Source organism: Calidris pugnax, unplaced genomic scaffold (assembly GCF_001431845.1).
Source record: "Calidris pugnax isolate Ruff unplaced genomic scaffold, ASM143184v1 scaffold71, whole genome shotgun sequence".
NCBI classification, from domain to species: domain Eukaryota; kingdom Metazoa; phylum Chordata; class Aves; order Charadriiformes; family Scolopacidae; genus Calidris; species Calidris pugnax.
In genome coordinates this window covers 1,410,243-1,426,390 of record NW_015090882.1, presented here as the reverse complement: position 1 = coordinate 1,426,390, position 16,148 = coordinate 1,410,243, and the positions used below count along the sequence as shown (strand labels likewise).

At 37.6% G+C, this 16,148-nt stretch overlaps 1 protein-coding gene across 1 annotated transcript in view; it reads right to left on the bottom strand.

The window, feature by feature from the left end:
• The window catches only part of CNTNAP2 (contactin associated protein-like 2), a 1,244,457-nt gene that overhangs the window by 689,979 nt on the left and 538,330 nt on the right, over nucleotides 1-16,148 (bottom strand). Inside the window, exon 4 of the mRNA XM_014946966.1 lies at nucleotides 13,433-13,580. Within this exon, the coding sequence (XP_014802452.1) occupies nucleotides 13,433-13,580 (148 nt within the window). The remainder of the gene's footprint in view (nucleotides 1-13,432; nucleotides 13,581-16,148) is intronic.

Below are 16,148 nucleotides of genomic sequence, written 5' to 3'. Positions count from 1 at the left end.
TTTTTTTTTTTTTGTGGTTGGACTCGATGATCTCAGAGGTCCCTTCCAACCACTAAGATTCTGTGATTCTGTGACAAGACCATGAAGGACTTGCAGCATCATTCCTTTTAGAACCCAAGATTTATTACAGGTGCCAGAGGGAAAAGAAGAAATAAGAAGTAACCTTTATTGTAGAACTATGTCTCTAACGTCTGCATCGTGCCCAGAACCAGCTTTATGGCCACTGACAGTGTGTATGGGCACTGTGAGCCAGAGAAAGGACTCTCTTGTCCCATATACTAGGGCCATGTCCACCTGGGTTTGGACAGCCCTTACAATAACAGACTTCCAGCTTGCTCTCCTCTGTGCATCTTGGTACTTCTCCAGTTTATTTCCCCTTTCTTTTTCTTTTTTCTTTTCCTTTCCTCTTTTGCCCATTGTTAAAAAAACAAACCAAACCAAAACAAAAAAAACCCTTATCTCCAGAAGTGACCATGCAATCTGCAAGGAATCAGAATAAGTCTATGAAGTGTCTCCAGCACCACGGTTGCTAGTGTAGGATCAACGACATGTATGTGCCGGTAACATATCTACTTGATAAAGTAACTCACACTAGAACCATTTTCAGCTTTACTCTGATCCTGCGCTTTGATATTCTCCTGCAATATTTTATTAAGCTGATATTATTTGGCTTTGTTTATATCATCTATTACAAAAGTTCAGAAAGTCTTCAGATAAAGCAGGCTCACAGTCAATCTCTTCATATAGCAACTCAGTATCTGACCGAGGATCAGAAATTCCAGTGCTTATTTCCTGAGACTCAATGTAGTTTTTACAATCAGATAAGACCAACTGCATAATTAAGCAATGTTTGAGTTTAAAAAACTGGGAACTGGGTCAAGAAAAAAGTAATGCCTGAAAGGTGACAGTCACAGACTGATACACTTTGAAACACCAAAGATAATAAAGTCAACAAAAATAACAAAAGCTAACTAAAACACATTCTATGACAACCTTCTTAAACAGCTGAATTACATAAGCTCTACTCTTGAGCTATGTAACCTATCAGGAAACACATATCAATTTAAAAAAAATATTAATTTGCAATTATCTTTAAATGTTGCAAGTTCTTTTGTTTGCTAATTTCAACACTGTTGTTTTCTTCAAGCTGTGTACTACAGCTTTGCTATTATTCCCTGAAATTCAAGGGAAATTGCAGCTCAGTAAGAACAAGGAAAAATTATTTCAAAGAAACTATGACACAAATTTATAAATATTCCACTACTCTTGGGTTTAGTACTGACGGATGAAAATTTTCCAGCAGCGTTTTTCAACAGAACCTACTAATTCTTTGACTTAAAGATGTCAATAGAAAAATGGAGAAAATAAAAATACAAATTGCATTAAAATTGGGGGTTTTATATGTGTGACAACTGGATAATAGATTTCTTATTTTTCAGAAAAAGATTACTAATTGTCGAGATATTCTCTTTCTGTTCTTTTAAAAACCAAACATAGTCATGCAAAATGTTTCCAACTTCTAAGAACTAAGAAAGGTAAAATGACAAGTAGTAAAAGAAAGTGCCTAATTGGCTTTTCTCACGTAAGTGAGCTGGAAACTTTTCAGAATTATCAGAAATTATTAGGTAAGGAAAAAAATCTTTCTTCCAGCCAATTCTATTATTATTCCAGAGAGATGCTTTAACAAGGTTCAATAGGATTTGAATTGGTCAAAATATTTTCCCTTCAGCTCAAACTAGGGATTCCATTGGAAACACAGAAATTTTTACACCCAAATAGGGGATTACTCCTCACCTTATCCGTCTACTAACATAAATAAAATTTAAAGTACACGGAAAAGATAGTTAATACCTCTCCTGGGTGAAATAGCCTTGGGGTACGTGCTTGCCTAGCTTGATAAAGTTTCTCTCTACAGCAGGATGTAATAAAAGGAAGAGTTGGGTGTATTCACAGCAGGTATTTAATGTCTGCATTATGACAGAAGATCAATCGTTCAAATCCCCCTGCTTTATCTGTAGAAAATCCAGTGCCATAAAGAAATATTTCATTCACTGTGTCTGCAGCTGTCCTAAGACATAGCTGTCAAACTTAGGGTTAGGATTTAGGCAGAATAATGCAAAAGTAAAAGTTTTTGGTGGAATTGCCTAATAACTCGGTGTTGTGTTAAATTTGAAGTCTCACATCTCATCACTGTATTCTATTAATCCGCTGTGAATAAACCAGCCTTCTAGCGTATTTTTGCTTGTAGAAGTAGTCCGCTTGATTTCATCTGGAAGTCCCTTTGACGGGAGAAAATACATAGACTTACTGCACAAAAATTCCGTAAGCATTTAATAATCACTAACACAAAGCCTGTGGTGTGAAGACACCAGGTCTCACTGCAAGTTTGCAAAGGAAAAACTTCCAACAGGCTTCTTCTTTCCCCTCTGCTGCCTCGAAAATTGACACCAAATTAATCTGAACCTTCAGCAAAGTGTAAGGTACGGTACTGTCTTTGTCCAATTTACATATTGGGTGATTTTTATTGCCACCCAGCTCAGGTTTATACACACATACTCAGGGCCTGGGCAATTATTCTGCTGACTTGCTCGCATACGGATACTGTATACAATTAATACTTGTGATGAATTACATTACAACTGATGACAACCATACCCCTCTGAAGCTGCTATATCTAATCTTAGCCCTAAATTTACACAAGTCCTTTGTTGAGTTTTGACTGAGTCTGAAATTTCTCGTATATCCTGAACCTGGCATTTCCAAACAATTATCTCAAATCTAGGTGCTTTTACGATCACATGTCCATATTTTAGAAGAAGTGATACAGATACTGAGGGGTGCTGGGCACGCCCAGCTCCCAGCAGAAGAGCTCAAGAGGTGAATAGCTCAACTGAAATCACTCTAGCACAGGCGAGAACTGCCAGACAATTCATTCTTACTCCCAAGTTCACACATTCATTATCACACTCCTAAAAGGGATTGTGCATTTCTGCTGTCATTAAAAATTTAGAGAACAGTCCTGAACGTTCCCTGTTGTTTTTCACACTTATGAAACACCAGACAAGGAAGGACCGAAATCGGGAAACTACACACATTTAAAAGCAATGAGAGAGCAGTCACAGGAGAGACTTTTGTAGAAACGAACTGAGAATGGAGGGAAGAGAAAAATTAGGTCAGCACGGGAAAGGCTGCAATGATAAACATCGGAAAGACAGAGGTTCCTTCTGCCTCTCCTGGTATGGAAGTCAATAAAAGGGTGGTACTGAAGATGCTTATTAAAAGCGTTGCCTCAGTTCAACAACCATTTACTGTAAGACATCAATAAACTGAATGAACGTAAGTCACGACTACACTGACGCAAGAGAATTCAGCTGGATTTATGGCTGTAAACCCCCACTACCTGTTTCCCTTTTAGCATGTGCTGCAGCTCAACAGGCTTTTCACCAATATCCTCTACCACCACCAACTACAAAAACATTCTCCCACCTTAGAGAAAATGAGCAAATGCCTGCCCTGAGCAATACGCGGTTATTCAAAGTTTGTGCCTCTCTAATGATTCCTCACCACTTCACAAAATACCCTATGTCTAATTTTTCTTTAATTTTCAATTTTAAGTAGAAGTTCTAATCCAAAGTACATAGAGACCAAACGGTATTTCCTACTGATGTCAGCAAGCTTAAGCAGAGAAATTAATTCACTGCTAAACAAAGCGAACCTCTACGTAAGTGGCCAACACCAAGCCTGCATACGGGCTTGATACATAAATTACAGCTGTTGCTGACCAATTCCTTACTTTTATTTAGCTAAGGAAATTATTTTCCAGCTAAGGATGTTTTTATAGCTGCAGTTTTAGAAACCCAGTTTCTCAAGTTCTTCAAATTATTTAAATCCACAAGGAAAATTATATACCTACGGCCTATGAGAAAAAAAGAGATAAAGAATATATATGGATTGAAAGAATTAAGCTCCAATTATCTTGCCCATCTGGAAATGAAAAGATAGAAACATTAGTCTGCAGAAAAGGATTTGTGGGATCCCATCCCATATAAAGTGGTTATTTTTTAACAATGATCAATATGAAACCACAAAATCCTGGCTGATATAATCTGATGAATATTCAGAACTAAGAAGGTAGAAAAATTGACTTCTTTTTCTCCAATTTCAAATTACTTACATGCTTTTTAAAATTTGTTCAGATTTCTTCATTATTTAAAGATATAGTTTTAAATTATAAGATTGCTAAGCAAATTTGTGAAGAGGATGCTTTTCTAAATTGGTAAGCAGTATAGGAATGACTTAGCTGCTTATTTAGAAACAGCTCAGACTAAGTACAGGATATAAGTATCTATGTATATACTTATTGGGCCATATGCCATAACTTCATGTTCTTCTTAATGAATATAGATCTCAGAGTTCAATTTGCAGTGAAAATAAACTCAAAGATTACCTCAAAATTAGAACATGAATTTTCAGTCTTTGCTTACGATTGTCATTTCAGCGTATACCTTGTCACTAATGTTATTTAACAGAATATTTGCCAAATGTTAAAAGAGAGTGTCAAATATAATTGATACGTGTAAATATACAAACATATGTAAGGAAATGTTTTCATACAGTATTTACCCAGTTTGAATTTCTAAAGGATAGACAAATTTTAAGTGCCCCATAAATTGTTAATCTTTAAAATGCAGATAAATATATTTTCCCCATTTTTATGTACATTTTCCTAATGTCATATGCACTATTTTAAAGACAGGATACTATACAAGTTTTAACCAGCTCTGATGTAGAATGGCATTCCTAAAAATAAAAAGTATTGTTGTTTAGATGATTTACCTTCACCTCAATCTGCATCAAGTGCAGAGGCACTTATTAAGTGATCTCTGCACATCTCTATTCAATGAGCAAACCATGAAGCCACCTAAAAATCCAGATGAGGCCATACTCAAAAGTAATTATAGTAAAATACCAACTTGAATGATATTCAAGAGAAAAATATCCAGTATTCTGTTGTTTTCCTGTGCAGCTCAGAACAATATGAATCAGTGCTACAGAACTGAGATCTGTAGTTTGAAATCTGCCAGAATTTTTTTTTTCATGAGAAAAAACAAAGGTCTAATTTCTCTAGTAAATAAGTCAACATGGACAAATGCATCAATCACCTCTTACAACAAGAAAATAATGCTGGCCAAAACCATCATGAGTGTACACTCAGGCAAAAAACCATTAAAGGCAAGACTACTGTGATTAGATTGAAGCTTTTGATTTTATCTACCTGAATGCAAACATCCTTATTTTATGAATAACATCCTTATTTTGTGAATAATATAATTGATACGTGTAAATATACAAACATCCTTATTTTGTGAATGAGTGTATACTTCAATTTTCTATTTTTTCAGATGTTTACGGATCCTAAGGATATTTTTTAAATCTTGACCCTCCTGTTAACAGTATGGAAGACACTTTCAGTGGGATGTGTGGACAACTACTGGAAAACCTATTTGAAAATTTTAGTCTCCTGCTTTCCACAACTGAAGAGCCAGACATGACTTAATAATCCTTAATCAAAACCTGCAACATTTTATCATACATGGCCATGCATTCTGTTTATTTAGCAGGGACAAGTTTTTCTCCATTCCACAGGAAAAAAAAAGTCAAAAAAGTTATTTTTCAAATGAACCAGCTACATACATCCTTCTAAAGAAAATGCTGACTGATTAAAAAATGTTCAAATGTAATTGAAAACTGCCTGAGAATACAACTGAACAAGCTAGTGGGGCATGTATTCATACAAAATATACTTGTTTTTCTCTGACTGTTTATACATCCATTGCCAGCTAACAAATGAACCTGTAAAGAATACACACACGGTTGTTGCAGTTCTCAAAGCCATCGTGCTTGAGAATATCTCATTACAACTAGAAATAGAAAAATAATGGACTTTTTAGTTTTCTTCCAATTTCAAAAAGTTGAGAGAAAAAAAAATTCTTATTACTTCTGATTAATGAAGAGGTAAAGAATAAAACATAAAGTTATGTTCTTAAGGCTTTTTTTTTACCACAAACTCATCTTATGTCAAACCTTTCTGAAATATTCCATTTGAAATAAAAGAGTTAAAATTAAACAATAAGGCATTTGGAAATATATTTTTCTTTCTGTTTCATCCTGAATCTTCTGATTTTAGTTTTCTTAGCACCCTACCCAAATGCTAAATCTTTTTTTTTTACATTTTTAAAATGCAGAAGATAGATGTTTTGAATTCTAAGTAGTACTTACTGGCAAAATAGATCCCTGTTTGTTACTGCTAACAACCAAAGGTAACTTATTTTCATCCCCAAATATTTGAACATGTATTTAGGAACAACCTCAGCCATCTCTTTCTGGAGAGGGGATGGAGGAAAACAATCCATACCAAGAATGCTTATAAAGAAAGGCAGAAGTTTTGGTCTTAAATTGCAAAACTTTACTGTTTAAAGGCTACCACGACATGAGAATATGTGGAGGTTTAAAGGTATCTATTTTCACGATCCTTAATGAAAAAAAAATCTCTTGCATGTCAAAAAACTAGAAAGAATGCTAATAAAGAAGCAAGCTTACAAATGGAGCATATATTCAAACAGATCTTGAAAAGTTTGCAAAGAAAAAGTTAAACAGTTCATTTCCTTCATTGTCCTTAGTTTAGATGTAAATATTCAGCCACGCACTTTTAATGTCAGAAAGAGTATCGAGCTATGTTTGTAGCTGCTGAGGTGTGAAAATGACGGCTACAAATCAAACACATAGACCTAAACAGGTACAGAAGTACCCAGTATAAAAATACTGAAATTTAAAAGGGGAAAAAAGGTTAGATGTTTAGCAGGACTCCCAACTATCCCATCCTCTGCCACAAGCAAAGCCACCCAGCTCACAGGTACCTCTGCTAAAAGATTTGTTTCTGTTCTATGGTTTCCCTCCCAATAAAATCCTGGTATATTCAAAGCACTCTTACTCACAGCAATTTAGTAGAATTGCTAGAAATATCATTAGTGTGTTTTCACAAAATATACACTTCAAAATGGTTCTTCCTTTCTGCCAGTTAATGTTTTTAATGCAGTTCCACCACTTAGATGGTCAGAAAAGTCTGACCAGAAAACTTAGTGGCACATTAATTATAAGTAATAATATATCATAAGAAGAAGCAGGGAATCATTTATGCAAAATACATATAGGGTTTTCACCATTTAGGTGAATATTCACATAGATATCAAAAGTGTCATAGCAGAAATATGTATGCATACATTATATACATATAGAGCTGTGCTTTATTCAGCACAGGGTGTTCCAATAGTAGTCATGACACTTCAACACACTTTTTTGTTTAAAGGCCATGTTGGTGGAACAAAATGCTATTGAATGCTAAGTGAAACTTGATGAGATTCCACAAACAGGAAGTAATAGTGGCTTTTTACCCTTCATAGACCTGTTGACGTTTGGATGCAATAGATGATTATGGACAGGATGGAGGTCTCTCATTAAGTATTAATGGCAACCATGTGAGAGAGCGAATGAGATGGACAGTTAGTTAGCACCAGAAGAATGAAGCCAAGCAAAAGAAATTTCAAGTAAGCATCACAGAAAATTTCCTAACAATGAGTATAGCTGAACGTGGAATTAACCACCAAAGGAAACAATGGCTTAAGTCATTGCAGTCAGACAGGATTAACTACACCAAGGGCTACCCAAAAGACCTGTTCAGCCCATAGTTTCTAGCACTTCAGTACTTCCTAATCAGTTCTTGCAAACATTCACTTAGCTCCTCCCTCAACAGCATTCCCAAACCTTATTTTTGTTCTTGTAACATGTTTAGATGACCAACATTTTGTTCACTTTACCATCTGGAGACTAAATTTTCTCCATACAAACATTCACTATTTCATAAAACCTTAAGGGCAGTAGTTACTACTTTTTCTTTTTTCCCTCCCTCCCTAAAAAAAAAAAACAGTCACCCATCAGGAAACTCAAATAGTAACATTTGACATAGCGCAAAACAAGTTGTGTAGCTAATAACTGAAACGAACTGATCTGCAAACACAGCTCAGGTGACATTTCACAGAATCACAAAATCATATGGGGTTGGAATGGACCTCTGGAGATCATCTAGTCCAACCCCCTGCCAAAGCAGGTTCACCCAGAGCACGTTGCACAGGATCGTGTCCAGGAGGGTTTTGAGTATCTCCAGAGAAGGAGACTCCACCACCTCCCTGGGCAGCCTCTGCCAGGGCTCTGCCACCCTCACAGGAAACAAGTTCCTCCTCAGATTCTCTGCCACCCTCACAGCAAAGTTCCTCCTCAGGTTCACGTGGAACTTCTTATGTTCCAGTTTGTGCCCATTTCCTCTTGTCCTGTCCCTGGGAACCACTGAAAAAAGACTGGCCCCATCCCCCTGACACCCACCCTTTCAGTATTTATAGGTGGTGAACAGATTCCCCCAGTCTTCTCTTCTCCAGACTAAAAAGACCCAAGTCCCTCAGCCTTTACTTGTAAGAGAGATGCTCCAGGCCCCTCATCATCTTTGTAGCCTCTGCTGTCCCCTCTCCAGCAGTTCCCTGTCCTTCTGGAACTGGGGAGCCCAGAACTGGACCCAGTGCTCCAGATGGGGCCTCCCCAGGGCAGAGCAGAGGAGGAGGATTTGTTCAGGGGGACATTTGTTCAGTCCCGCTGCGTTCTACGTATTAGCAAACGGAACTGGTCAATGAATGGAAACAGCTCAGTTTGCAGCCAGTCATGAGGCTTTATCATTGGCCCTGCTGCCTACTTGCCTTGAGTACATTGAGTATTTGCATGACTTTTTGCCATCTCCAAGCGATTTTTCTCAAGTATATCCTACACTTCAGAAGTGAATCATCTGGAATTTGAAAATTCTTACCATCAGATAAACAACCACGTCAAAAAGATTTAGACATATGGTTTAAAGGCAGTAAATCAACACAGCCATATCAAAAAAACTCCGTGGCCAAATGTATCAGGTAATGATTTCCACTCACAGGATTTCGGCACCCGGGAGGCCTCATACAGTTCTCTTGAAATGTGCAGCCAAAGACTATGCAAGAGTGTTGCTACTGCCATTTTTGTAGGCATCCATCTGCCACGGGATGGAGATTAAAGGAACTTATTCATATGGCAATGATCCTGCAGGAGCTTATTATGATCTTCACAAATCAGTAGTAAAATGCACTATATTGGAGATGTCACAGCCTCCAGATGCTATGTATGTGCTGCCTGTCTCAGAAATTCATAAACGTGGACATGATGGAAGATCTATGTTATGTGCCTTTGCTCCCTCTCTCCATAAGAGCGTGAACAGAAAAATCTGCCATCAGTTTTGACTTAACTGATGTGGTAGATATTTGCCTTTGGTTATATCGCTTTCTTCTCTGTGACTTGCTTTTTGATAAATGATGTCACTGCGAGTGTAAAGACCCTACTCCCCTTTACAGTGTATGAAATAGATCATTTTAAAACAAAAGCTGAAACTCCCGTTGACTAAAAAATGTTGTTTATTTTATGTAATAGTCTATTTGTTGGTATTTTCCAAGCTTGTTTTGCTCATGCAACTCCTCCATTAGCATATCCATTAAGCAAGTTATTTACCCAATTTAAATACTTTTTGCATATCCATTAAGCAAGTTATTTACCCAATGTAAATACTTTTTATGGATTCACGGAACTGTCAGAGTTGGAAGGGACCTCCAGAGACCACCCAGTCCAACTCCCCGGCCAAAGCAGGGCTGCCCAGAGCACATCACTCAGGAGCATCCAGGTGGGGCTTGAAGATCTCCAGAGAAGGGGACTCCACACCCTCCCTGGGCAGCCTCTGCCAGGGCTCTGCCACCCTCACCCCAAACAAGTTCTTCCTCAGATTGGAGTGGAACTTCCCATGGTCCAGCTTGTGCCCGTTGCCCCTCGTCCTGTCACTGGGAACCACTGAAAAGAGTCTGGCTCCATCCTCCTTCAACCCCCCCTTTAGATCCTTGTCAGCATTAACAAGGTCTCCCCTCAGCCTTCTCTTCTCCAGGCTCAAGAGCCCCAGCTCTCTCAGCCTTTCCTCATCAGGGAGATGCTCCAATCCCTCCATCATCTCTGTTGCCCTACGCTGGACTCTCTCCAGCAGCTCCCTGTCCCTCTGGAACTGGGGAGCCCAGCACTGGAGGCAGGATTCCAGTTGTGGCCTCCCCAGTGCAGAGCAGAGGGGGAGAATGACCTCCCTCCACCTCCTGGCCACACTCTGCCCTACGCAGCCCAGGATCCCATTGGCCTCTTGGCCACAAGGGCACACTGCTGGCTCCTGGAGAGCCTGATGGCAGGATTTAAAATAAGACATAGTCAGCTTTGCCATACAGAAAATGAAAAGCTTTTCTAAATTTGATGTCACTGTTTATTCACAGATAAAAATACAAAGTTCATTCTAAATCTTGCCATAGAGTGAGGCCCTAATTCTTTTTTGGTGAATCCTATGATCTCTTCTGTTAGAAGACAATCCCACGGATCACATCTACACAAAGTACAAAGGTGCAGTTTCAAAGACAGCCCAGATTTCAAACTTAAAGCAAAACAAAACAAAATGGAAAGAAGATTTTGTAATGCTATGAACTTCTCCAGGGAACAGATGTGAGCTCTAGTCCCTCTCCGGAAACCACACCCCTTTTTAAAATTTAATTTGCTGGGCAAGGAAGAACATGGATTTCACTTCTGGTGCAAAAAAAATCACATGCGTCAATTCTTAAATTGCCAGAAAACAAAGCAATTAATGACTGGGCTTTTGAATAAGTAGTTCAATATGAGGAATTATTTTTTTTAATACTCTGAGACTAATGACGCGGTTGCAGTAATTTGTAGTCAGTCAGTCAGTGTATGGATTCCTAAGTAAACCTTGCTTGCACTGTGAGTAAATACCCGATTTTTATACCTGACAACATGCTCTCTAAAATATTTAAACAAAAGAATATATTCAATATGAATCTATAAATTTTAAAAAAATACAATTATGATATATTCAGCAGCCTTTATACTTAGGTAATGTTTCAAATATTTGGGGCAGATTTGACCAGAAGCAGGCTTTGAAAACTACTGATTATCTAACTGGCCGATTCCTTCACTGACAGCAGGATTAATCTGCAAATCACATTGGTTAATAACAATGCTCATATTTATATACAAATAGATACACTTCTAATAATGAGGTTAAAAATTTTGCCTCTGCCAAAGGACACGTCTACACAGAACGATGTAGCATGATACACCTGGGTCCAAGTGATGCATTTGAGGACAAGTTGGGAATTTGTACACATTACTCCCTCGTTCCAGTAGTCATACCAAAGGGCTGCTTTCCTCTCGCTTATTGCAGTGAATTTCTAGTTTTTCTTCTCAACTGCTCTGCTGCTATCTACTGACAGCATTTTGGGGACACCTCAATTCCTACATATAAAAAGCACACTGCAGACTAGGAGGGGTTTTGGAAGATAGGTCCCTATACACATAAAAATGTAAAATATTATTATTAATCTTATATTAAAAAAACCCACCGATTATTGAAATCCCTTCTAATACAAACTCCAGCAGTACTCTTTCAGTAGCATTACAAATTTATGTTTGGCAACCTCAGTTCTTCTGTGAAGACACATTTTATCAATATTTTCATAGTTCCATACACTGTTTCCTTGGTAGGTGCTTTTTATTCTCCTCCAAAAGCCTATCAAGAAAGCAACTCTTCATCAAATAACTGAAATCATTTTGTCAACAAGCTGTGTTTGACTTTTTCCCACATTTACTTTAAGTCTCTAAAAGCATCCTGTCATGTACCTATAGTATTTTGTCTATCCATTTGGAAAAAAAATATACTACTTTTACCTATAAATATTGTAGCAAAGACCATCTATTTTTTTTTGATTCCATTAATTTTTTTATTCTGTTAAAGAGAGTCATATTTCACAGTAAACTAAATGTTGGTTTCTTCTATCAAATGCCTGAATTTGCATTTGATGTACAAGTAAGGAGGTATACTTAAAAGCAAGTATTTATCATGCTGCAAAATTAACCACGCTGTAGTGTTTGGTATACTTAAAACAGCACATAAAACATTTTAGCAGTATGATGGTAAACACTTGTTTATTAAGAGCCATGTAGTGAATAATCACAGCAGTACCTAAAACTTCAGAAGCTTGGAAGCAATTTGGGCAAGAATCAACTTTGAAATAAGCCAGTGTTCCTCAGTTAACAGGTACACTGTTCTCATTGTACAAATGTACCTAATAACCGTGCCTGCTTTCAGCACAGCAGCACCAACACTACAGCCAGTTTGATTTGATTTCTCAGCTAAGTTACTGCAGCTGCTGGGAAATTATCTGTGGTTTAATAAACATTTTTAAACTAAAGCTACAACTCATTGCACGGAAATAGCAAAAAATGATACCAAAACTCTATTCTTCATGGTTCTTATTGGTGCTGAATGAAATATATAGCCTTTTGACTATCTATCCAAATCAAAACACCACCTGAAATCACAAGGTGTTTTTCTTTTTTGCTAGTTGGGATGGCAAAGGTCTCTCATATGATTTAAGTCACCCAGTGAAGTCAATGGATGAGACTTCCAGATGAGTGCTCCGTACCTTATTCTAACACCTGGTTATTTAAAGACAAATCCCAAATAGCTCCTTCCAGCTAAAATACCAACAAAGCCAGGGTACTGCATAAGAAACACATACTTAGAAATAGGACATCAGACATTTAATTTTCTGCAGATTTGTAGACTTTCATTAAGCACTGGCTGGATTGAAGTCAAGGACAGGCATTTAGAAACTGCCCTTGCTTTTCTTAAAACATTATCAGTTCTGCTCTTAAATTCAAATGCATTTGTACCATTGCTCATCTGGATTTCAAAAGAAATTCTAAAGTCATAATCAAATACTAAAGGAAAAACCTCTGAAACACATCACATATTTAGACAATCTGAGCTACTCTGATAGAATTCTTATGTGTTTGCTTTAATTTTATCCCTATCACCACACAATGAATTATGTCCCATTTCCCAGTTGTTCCCCTCAAGACCCAACATGATATTTGCCTGAATACTATCTTTTCCTCAACTTTCCTGTGCAAGCTTATACAATAGTCATCTGCAGAAGAAACCATGAAGATCAAAAGCAGCAACTTCAAAGCACTATCGTGAATTCCAAAGTTGCGTCTTTCCAGAGAAGAACAAAATAGAAACTCAGAGTTAAGCTTACAATAAATACTTCATGAGGCCCCAGGCAATATAACTAGCATTCCCAGAACATCTGAATCTATCTAAGCAAAAAGAACTTGAGACTCGGATATAATCCGAGATCCAAAGACAGTTTTTATTTAGGGAGAAAAAGAAAAGAAAGGAAAAGATGATCATATAAAAACTTACAATAGGAGCAGCCGTAGACTTCAATTCTTAACCCGATTTGGCCCTCTCCATTCCAGTCCAAAGGAACTATCCGTACGTAGCGAGCAATAACTGGATGCTGTAAATCATGCCGGACCACGCTATCAGAGTTTGTATTTCCAGGAAATGCCTAAAGGGAAAGAAGAAGAAAAAGAAAATGATTGTATTACATCCATCTCACGTGCCTCAAAGGATCTGTTCCCAAAGAAAACACTGGGTAGCGAAGTCCTCCGAGTCTCTAGGTTATAGTGTACTTTGGCTTAAATGTTTCTGTGATAGGGACAAAATGAATAGTTGATTTACGAAGTTTCACAAGAATACCAAAACAGTAGCATTGAGACTTCTTTGTCCATAACAGATACACTGAAATCATGGAACAGCTGCTGCTAGGTACGAAAGTAATCCATTTTGCATCAGCAATCTGTTTCTCAGTATAACATGTTAATAAAAGCGTCCAACCCAGAGTGGATTTTCTGGGGAAGAAGATCCCCATTCCCTGTCAGTAAAATAACACATACTAGCCATTTTCCTTTTAATATGAACACTAAAATAACTTGCTTCCTACAATAGACAGGGACCGCTTCAATTTATCAAATTTCTAAGAATTAAAAAATTTTCCTTTTGATGGATTACATGCCCATGTAGTGGGCACACACTTGGCATCTGAATAAATCCACGCAAAGTCCTATAATAAATGCCCATAGTAGAATGAAAAACAAACTAAAAAAACTGGGCTGTAAGTAGTACTACTGCAAAATACAGTCATCAAAAACTGGAAAGAGTCAAAAATTAGGTCAGCCTTTTGCATACAGATACAGCAATACCTAATGCCCAGCTCCTACTTATTACAAAAGGATATCATAGAATCATAGAATAATGGAATCATTCACGTTGCAAAAAACCCTTGGGATCCTCGAGTCCAACCATCAACCCCACTCTACAAAGTTCTCCCCTACACCATATCCCCCAACACCACATCTAAATGACTCTTAAACACATCCAGGGATGGGGACTCAACCACCTCCCTGGGCAGCCTGTTCCAGTCTCTGACCACTCTTTCTGTGAAGAATTGTTTCCTCATGTCCAGTCTAAACCTACCCTGTTGCAGCTTGAAGCCATTCCCTCTTGCTCTATCACTACTTACTGTGAGAAGGGACCAGCCCCAGCCTCTCTACAATGTCCTCTCAAGTAGTTGTAGAGTGTGATGAGGTCTCCCCTCAGCCTCCTCTTCCTCAAACTAAACAGTCCCAGCTCCCTCAATCTTTCTCCGTACAATTTCTTCTTCAGGCCCTTCACCAGCTTCATTGTCCTCCTCTGCACCCACTCCAGCACGTATCTTAGATGAATAATTAGTTTCTACAGTGCACCGTACATCTGGGTGGTGGTAAATGTCAGGAAGATCCACAGGATCCCTTCCTTGGTGGACTCTAAACATTATGACATATATTAATGGTTACATTCACCTTAACTTTTCTGTACTGCAGTTACGCATGCTAAATGATGAAGATGGCACTCCTCTCTTCATAGCTGGGCTTGTAAGATACATTAATTAATGTCTATGAAGCACTTGCGTATGGAAGGGATAAATGTTTATAAGGAAATTAACAGTTCCATCTTCTGAGCTGAATAGAAGAAAATAAACACTAAAGGCAAGCATACACTGAATGAAGACAAAAAATCCTATTGAACAGCTGCCTGTCCTCTTAGTCCTGTTCACAGAACTTCATGGAGGGAATAAAAAACTTGATCCTTTAAAAATATATCTATTTTAGAGAGCATGCAAGGTAACACTCCGTATTTCAAGAGGAATTTCTAATTGAGCACGTCTTAATTTTGTGATGCTTGGCACAATCTTATCAAAACTCTCTTAATGTAGGTTTTTGCTGCTTGTTCTGTTTGGGGTTTTTTTTTCTTGTTTAATTTGCTAGAAGAATTAGGGGCAAAAGAAGCTGAGTACAGGAGGGCATGGTACTTTCTATATCATTTGATTACATGATTGATGGATAAAAACTGATTGTCAGAGTCAGAATGATTTTCTGTAGCTCTCAAACTTTATGTCCTGAATTTGTGATTTACCAGTCCTTCGTCAGAAAGACTTAGGGCGTAAACCAGAAGGTATTTGATATTTTGAGGGTTTCCATTTGTATATGAGCCAGTAACACCTGCTGAATGCATAAACACAGTCAATAGAGAATAGGGCAGTCTGTCACTAGTTTTCCCGATTATTAAAATGCACTCCATTTAGTCTCCAGCAGAACAATACCTTTTAAATACAGCCTTCATTTAGATAAATGCGGTACAGTAATACACGCTCTGTGGATAGCAAACATCAGGCCAAAATCCATCATTGCAAGGCTGAAAAATCAATTTGCAGGAGCTTGTGAATTATGCAGTATTGCTGTAAAATCTCTTTTTCTGACCAAGAATTGTACATGGACTCAGAAAGGCAGGTTGTCATTAAAAACTGAGTTTATACAATTTTCAGAGCCACATGTTTGCTAAGGTTAACAAACAGCTTAATAAGATTTAAAAGTATAACTTAGACCCACATCTCTAATAGGATAATTTTTTCAAGCAGGGAGTGAATCTTTTGGCTAAAAAAAGATACAGAAATGTACTATAAGAAACTGCCTTACAAAACTATTTTTCAGACAAAGGTGGAAATATCTGTATAAATTAAACATGTTTTTCAGACTAT